Source organism: Anopheles moucheti, chromosome 2 (assembly GCF_943734755.1).
Source record: "Anopheles moucheti chromosome 2, idAnoMoucSN_F20_07, whole genome shotgun sequence".
Taxonomy (NCBI): domain Eukaryota; kingdom Metazoa; phylum Arthropoda; class Insecta; order Diptera; family Culicidae; genus Anopheles; species Anopheles moucheti.
In genome coordinates, this window is record NC_069140.1 from 26474554 (window position 1) to 26482715 (window position 8162).

At 43.8% G+C, this 8162-nt stretch overlaps 1 protein-coding gene across 1 annotated transcript; it reads left to right on the top strand.

The window, feature by feature from the left end:
* Window positions 1-5218, top strand: LOC128310563 (neuropeptide F receptor). Its single transcript, XM_053047235.1, has 4 exons — window positions 1-259; window positions 2076-2245; window positions 2319-3071; window positions 4357-5218. The coding sequence occupies exons 1-4, from the start codon at window positions 1-3 to the stop codon at window positions 4483-4485; spliced, it is 1311 nt and encodes a 436-aa protein (XP_052903195.1). The 3' UTR covers window positions 4486-5218.
* The last annotated feature ends 2944 nt before the right edge of the window (window positions 5219-8162 follow it).

An 8162-nucleotide genomic window follows, 5' to 3' on the forward strand; every position in this document is an offset into this window, starting at 1 on the left:
ATGGAATCCGTGCTGACCCGGTTCAATCTCACGCTCGACAATATGACAACGTTCAGCTCCAACATACGGCAGGGGCTTATCGAGCAATACAGCAACAACCGGAAGGTGGCCGACCCTTGGTATCACATCCTGATCGTCATGTACGGTACCTTGATCGTGTTCGGTGCGACGGGTAACAGTCTGGTCGTGCTGGCCGTCGCCCGGAAACCGCAGATGCGAACGGCCCGCAACATGTTCATCGTGAATTTGGCCGTTTCCGGTAGGTTTTAACATGAAGGTTTTCTAGATTGCACTGTGTTTTGTTTTTGCTGATGAGAATTTTGAAATTCGATTGCCACGACGGCAGCGTACACATTCGAAGAAAATTGCCTACATTTCCATTCGAAAATATGCAAATGGTGCTGGAACGTTATGCCGGCTTGCTGGCTCAAGGTTTCTTCGTTCTATTTGTAGTCGAATGTATTGCCGCCTTTTTCGGTCGGTGAAGGAACGGATGGTAAATTTGATACCGAACCGTTAAGCCGCCGTATCGCCAATCGATGGATAGGTTGGGGTGGAAGGCTTTACGCTGGAAATAAGTGTATAAATTCTGAGCTTCAGTGCCTACGGTGCTATAAGAGCTTTTTCCAAGAACCTTAGCTACATTTCAAAGATATGTTTGCTCGTGTAAGTTATATCTCGTACGAATGTAAGCAATCATTTCCGTTTACAGCAATACATGCTTGTTAGGCAATATTTTATTACGACAAAACATAAATAAACATTGAACCTGCAAACAAAGTTATAGCTTTAATTTTCAAATCAACGCTTGCACATTGAATTCTAGTTACAGGTTCTAGATATTTCTAGCCTCTAGAAATTTCGTATATCGTAGCTGAAAATACTTATTTCTGGGCATTCTACGTCTTTTAGTTAGAATTCTTAATTCTTAGTCAACTTAGAGCACGTCGTGCAGACATGGGCAAGTTTCCAATCCGTTTCCAAGAAACTCGGTCCAGGATAATCGAATCGTCCAAGAGTCAAGGCCTACGTCATACGTCTTTCCGGAGATATCAGAGTGCGAAATATACTGCATCTCATATTTTGAATCGAGGATTCTTGTCCATAATAACCATAATTTCCCATCTCAATGCACTGCGGGAATTCGTTGTTCAGGGAATTATACGAATTTTAGTACAAAGTTAGAACTTTTCGAAGCGCTGTGTGAAATAGAAAACAATAGAGTTTGTCTTCCTACCTCAGTCCCCAGTAAGATTCGACCGGTACCGACAGCATGTTCGAGACTTTCACGCTGCTCTACACTACATACATCGCGGCCCTTTACAGCCGCTCCAGCTTCGTAAGGAATCGGGAGAACCTATGGTATCGTAGACCGCCTTGAAGACAATCAATAGATCGTGCGTAAGGGCCTGATGCTACCGACATTCCCAAGTGAAGATTTAGTCGGCGATGGATATGTCTCCAACAAGGGGCGCAACTGTACAATACAGAATTCGAAACAGAGCCTTGTGAGCGGCATGTGGAACGGTTATGGCTCGGAAGCGGGCACAACTTAGTTTATCGCGCTTTTTGAACACTGGATGCATGGATACCAGCTCTCACTCCTCCGCTAGTTCCTATAGTTCCCAAATCATTACAATCAACCGATGTAAAATGGCGTCAAGCGTGGCTGGGTTCAGCTTGTAAAGTTCTGCCACCATCGTTTGCTGGGCCTTGGAGAGTTTCCGTGTCTTGGAATAAGTTGTACAATTATCACAATTCATTAACGTTAGCGGTTGGTGCACAGTTACCGGTACATGGCAGAATGTATAGAGCTGTAATTATGTTTTTCTAACAATACTGAATCAGTTACATTTATTATTTATTGCTTAAATGGAATGGAACCTTCTAGTATCCTTTTCGAAGCATGAATAATAATCCTATCGGTTTGGTGATTACAGCGCGATTGAAATTCCATCGAGCGGATGTTTTATTATGTACTCGGCATGCCCATTAATGAGCTTATTATTCACAAAATAAAATATAATTTATACCGCCTAACCGCCTAATTTATTCCGTCGTTGTTTTTGTTACAGACCTACTGCTGTGCCTAGTGACAATGCCATTGACACTGGTGGAAATCCTTACCAAGTACTGGCCGATGGGCCGGTTGCCATTTTTGTGCAAATCCATCGGTACGCTACAGGCCACGAGTATCTTCGTATCGACCATCTCCATTACCGCCATTGCATTAGATAGGTACCAAGTGAGTATGATAACGCCATCGGGTTAATATGCAGCCACTTCTTAACTGTGTCGGGCGATTCCAATCCCTTTAGGTAATTGTTTATCCCACGCGCGACAGCCTCCAGCTGATGGGTGCCATCGCCATCCTGACCGGCATCTGGATCATCTCGATAGTGTTGGCCTCGCCGATGTTCATCACCCGACAGCTGATCCACTACGACGTTAATCTGCCGAGCCTCGGCATAGAGTATGTGTCGTACTGTATCGAGGACTGGCCAATCGCGTACGGCCGCGTGTACTATTCGGCGTTCACACTCTGCGTGCAGTACGTGCTACCGATTCTGATCGTTTCGGTGGCGTATCTGCGCATCTACCTAAAGCTCAAGCACCGACTGGTGGTCGGCACGAGCGGGAAACCGGGCGAGGCGAAACCGGTCCGGGAGCGGGAACGCGGCCGAAGGATGCAGCGGACCAACTACCTGCTGATCAGTATCGCTCTGATCTTTGGCGTTTCCTGGCTGCCGCTGAACCTGTTCAACCTGTTCGCCGATCTGTACGTGCATGCCATCACGCAAGACATTATGGTGGCGTACGCGATCTGTCACATGGCTGGCATGAGCTCGGCCTGCTCAAACCCGCTGCTGTACGGCTGGTTGAATGACAATTTTCGGAAAGAGTTCAACGAACTGCTCTGCCGTACGTCGTCGGGCGGCCCGGTCGGATCGGGCGGGCACTCGAACGGAAGCCGAGCGAACGGTGCAGCCGCCACCGTCGGGCGAACGCGAGCTGATAGAGCTGGGACCGACGGTGTACGCGAGGACCGAACACTGCCAGAACTAACGCAGGTGCGCCATGATCGACATGCCGCAGCAATGCTGCACGAATCGGGCATCACCGAGAACGGTGACCACACTGAGCTGACCGAGCTGATGTCCTGATCCTGACTCCCGACACTGATCACCGGTGGACGGTAGAGGTCCGAAATAGCGGGTAGAGGAGGTTTGCCAAACCCACCTTTCCCAAGTGCCACTGCTGCTTTCCATCCTCCACTAATGCCTTTCCCTTTTTACACGCTCGTGTGTCTGCTGCTTTCGGTGTTGCTCTTCAAACTGTTTTGTCTCGTAGATCGCTATATTTTGTAATTTTTTACTGATCTTATTACTGCTTCATTTTGGGCATAATGTCTGAATTGTTGTCTCTACTATCAAACTGATACGCTAATTTCCACATGTTATGTATATAGCGCCATTATTTGCTTGATTATTGTAAATAGAAGAATATTTTTTAGATCTTCTGACTTTTTATTGAAGGGAACTTTTAATCTTACTATTTTTACAATTTTATATATATTTTTATTTACAAACACAAAGAAAAGCTCTATGCCTATTGCAATTTGCCGTGTAAGAACACTCAATGCTGGATGGAAAACACACTTAGATAAAGGAAGGTATATTGAAGTACCAAATATGCGATTATTTTATGCGCATTTCAATGAAAATAGCACAAAAGGAATTTAATAGATCAAATTGAATTCCTTTGTTCTTTCTACCATGTTTGTAATGTTGGCTATGTTTATTGGAAGTTCGAACCATTTGCAAAACCAATTTGCTGGTGTAATTTCCTATAAATGTTTTACATTTCTGCATTATTTTCAGTTGTACGCTACGATGATGTAATTCCATGATCCAGGATGAAGAATGAGCTTTGAACGTTAACATGTTAATAATTTATGGGTTTCAATTCACGTATAGAGTCTACGGCAGAACCATAAATAACCTCAAAATTGTCAAGTGATATTGATGTTCGAGTTAGAACGCAAGACAAAGCGTAGGGTTTTTTTAAGAGTTTAATTTGATCTACTTGAATATATCGAGTAAATAGAGCTTTTTAGGCAATCGCTCTGCAAAACCTTATTCCGTCTTTCCTATCTGTTTTCCTATCCTTTCAACACAATGTTTGTTCAGCTTTCACCACAGCAATCATTCGACTACGCTCTTTCCCTAAACTTATTTTCTGTATGAAGTCATTCGAATTGATGATTTCCAACTGATGGACTAGGTCCGTCCGACTGTACTGGCAATTGTTTCACCTTTACGTATTTGTTTTGTTTTTTTGTCTTTCCTTCACCAGCACCGTCCAAGCCATTGGGTCAATCAATCCGAGGTACTTACAGACAACGACGAAGAGCAGCAGAAGCTGTGCGGATCGAACGAAAACCAGGAGCAGGAACATCTCTGCTCCAGTGTTAATGAATGCTGAAACGAAAGCGCCTAACGTTATGCAAACCGCGTGTCTGCCAAGCCAATCAACGCTTCATTCAAACGTGCCTGCCGTTGCGCAGCCAGGCACAAGTGGAGCCGTCGGACTCGTGTCCGTTCGCTACCGATGGCAAATGGAGACCATCTTGAGCCCAACGATGAGTTTCGATGCTAATCAATCCCTCCGTTCGGGCCGCATACACCCGTGCCCCGTAGCTTGCTGGTGCTCGTTGTGCGTTGTACCACAGTTCCGGATTGATTCCAGCGAAACGCATCGCTCCGTTCGCCACAGAGTAGCCGCACCGTACCGAGCGCCGCTCTACTTGTTGCCGATGCCGCGGCAGTAACGCACGCAAGGTAACGCAGATCGTCCGTATGGTTGTCAGCTCGTTTCAAATGTACACCCGGTTGAAATGGCTTTATAAGTTGCATGACTTTTCGTTACCATCGGTGCTACACCATGTGAAGGAAGCGACAAAATCTGTACATATAGCGATTAGAAGTCGAACGTGATATCGAATAGTGAAATACAATGGGATGCCCACGCATAGGGTGCAGCGTAAGCTCGGACCATAGATCGTTAGGGTCGGTCCCGGGCAGTGTAGCCAATTTCAAAGCAGGTACGTTACATGAGGTGTTAGCTTCCATCTGTCTGAATTTTGCGGAAGCTAAACGGGCCACAAATTCCTGTTGGAGTATTTACTAACGTTAAGCTTGTAAAGTTTTCGCTCTGTTCATCTGCCCGGTTGCCAATGGAGAACGTTTCTAATAAAGAGATTTAATAATTTTCGTTATGGATTCGTTTAAAAATGCTACCGCCACGTTTGACCTAAAATCCATCGTGATGACATCATCTGTAAGCGGGAAAAGATAGTAACGTTCAACATGGCATTCCAGTGGTAAGTATTCGTTGGGTCCTGTAGTGTGCGCTCTTCCTTCGCTACCGTTGCTCTGTGCTGATTGCGTAATTGACAGTGAGCCACCATCAGTACACCCTCAATTATTTTTCCTACTAACGAGCAGCTCAGCCGTAAGCGAATTGATTGATATTGTTGATATCTAGCTGTCGGCAGATATGTTTGCTCCGGGGTAGGTTTGTACCGTATGTGTACCGAGGCAAGAATTCGACCGAATCGGAAGTGGTTCAGTTGCGCGGAAGATGACAACAATAAACGTTTACACTGATTGTGTGCCCCATGGCATAAGGGCAGGGCCTCGATTATTGCGAATTCTTGTTTGGTTTACTCAGCGACAAGCGTGCCGGCAGTTTGATCAACGGGTTGCGAGTTTGTAACCTACCAGGCAGGAAGCCAGTATGCAAAACTAACATTTTACGTACCATCAAGGCAAGGGTGCCGACCAACGGAACCCCTCTTTCAGTGGCTTTCGATTCTATAGTCGATTGACAAACCATGGTATTTTGGCAGGAAAAGTCTTTCATTTGCGTGTCAAAAACACTGACATTGTGAATATGCGCGTGGGCGATGGAAGTTTCATCATGGACATTAACCAAAACGTTGATTAGACTATCAGCTCGATCAAGTTGGTAAATAGCCAGTTTCATAGCAACGTGGCAGAAAGTTGTTAAGTTTATGCAACCAAGCGTGAGAGCTAATATTTGCGTTTTGAAGGGCTAATCTAAAATATGGTTGATGCATGCAGCGTATGAAGCAAATATCAATATAATTAATCTGGTTTTACCCACGTGTACAAATTGTGCGATTTGGGATGATTTTATCAGAAGTATTCAATTTTTGATGCGTGGGTCTATTTTCCAGGGATTTTATTTCGTAGCAATATCACATCGGCCGGAAAATAAACATTATGATAAAATAAATGAGTAAACGAATAAACCGATTGATTAGAAATTAAAAATCATCTACATAACAAAGTTCTTCTCAATATTTTGATTCTGGGACTAATCGACTGCTGCCTCAGACGATGGCAGATTCTTTTTTGCGAATCTGCGATCTGCGATGTCAGATTCTTTTTGTGACCTACTGTATTGCGAATGTTTATAACATCAAAACTGTAATAATTAGATTTAGTTCTACGAAGTGATGGTATATTTTACTTCGTTATGGGGAAAATATACCTCAATTCTTTCTACGCGAGTCAGATCTTACACGACCTAACTAGCTTGAACCTCGTAGCATCCGGTGTATTTCACCCGTAACACTATGTACTAATGTTCGCTAGTACCAGCACACTATTTGGCGAACCAACCGAAACGCTGCCCTGGATACTAAGCCACTACACCATCGCGATATCGCCAACAGCAGCCAGCAGAATGGTCTAATTGGAAGGAAGTGTTACCAGCAACCGAACCGGTCCATCCGGTAACGGCAACTTCACTTTCTCGTGTTATCATAATGTGGGTCAAGGAGACGGTTGTTGTACCGGACAGCAAGAAACCCTTAACCGGAAGGTTTGATCGATAGGGAGACTTTTTTTTTAAAGAAGCGGAATTTATATTTATTATAACAACAATTCCTCGCCTGACTACTGCAAGTACTATCCCTGCAAGGGTTTTGTTTTTCTTGCAGTAGTAATTTGCCCGTTGCCATTACAGCGTTATTAAAGGGGTTAACGCGTGATATCTCTTTGGTAACATTTTGTTTTCTATTTTCGCATTATCTGCTACTACAGCGTCTCTTATTTCTACATTATTTCTGGCTCAATATTTTCTGGCTTCCATTGATTTTTTTTTCCGGCACTAGGCTCTTTAGCGACCTGTTCATTCAGCCTCGCTGGCCGCTGCCAGTTCAGCAGGAGTTAGCCTGATCGATAGGGAGACTGGGATCCATTGAAAGAATTGAACCTTTGATCGTGTCGCAACCCGGATGCACTGAGAATGGTTTATTTTAACTTTTCCAACGAACAGGTGTAGCATAATGCAGTTACTTAATTCTACATGCATCATGACTTATTCCTAGAAATCTTGCATTAATTAAAATAGCAGCTTCATTCCATATAACCTCATTCTGGTGGTGATCATAGGAATTGAAAACAACACGTGTTCTTTTTTGCATCTTTAATTATCATTACGGCTGGTGATTGATTATCTTTTTCCCAGGAAAGATAAAACGTGAATCAGCAATCATAAGGTTAATAAATTTGAACCATTGCATTTCCATGTTCATATGCAATGAATCAATTCACTTAAAAAAAGGCATTTGAGCATTGGTATGGCAATATGTAAATTGCGTTGTGCATTATTTTTGTTAAAAAAAAATTACTCGTTGGCATTTCTGTTGGCAATCAAGCACGAAAATGAATTGATCATTACAGGGAATGAACATAATTGTCGGTAGTCATCATCGTTATAAATTCTGCACTGCAGATTTCCAGCGGTAAAGTTCAATGGTCACAGCACAACTCGGGTCATTCACAAATGGATGCACGTATAAAATAATTAACGACGACGCGAAAATTCATACGACCATTTCGAATTATTTTCGTAGACTGATTGCACCAGCACCCGATTGGGCTGTTTTTTCCGCAAGAACCATTATCTTCATACTTCCGTTACCGTGCGCTGATGTGCCTCGTGGATTAATATAAACAAACTTGCTTATCGGTACTTCTGCCGACACCCAATGCTTCACCTCGCGATGCGGAACCAATGCCCACGGAACCATATGGCGCGTTATAAGCCGGGCCGGGATTACGGACAGA

What these genes read in the sequence shown, in the direction of transcription:
- LOC128310563 (XM_053047235.1), top strand. Translation starts at nt 1, where the DNA reads ATGGAATCCGTGCTGACCCGGTTCAATCTCACGCTCGACAATATGACA. An exon ending in CGTGAATTTGGCCGTTTCCG is followed by an intron (nt 260 to 2,075) that starts GTAGGTTTTAAC and finishes TTTTTGTTACAG; the next exon opens with ACCTACTGCTGTGCCTAGTG. An exon ending in CACTGCCAGAACTAACGCAG is followed by an intron (nt 3,072 to 4,356) that starts GTGCGCCATGAT and finishes TTCCTTCACCAG; the next exon opens with CACCGTCCAAGCCATTGGGT.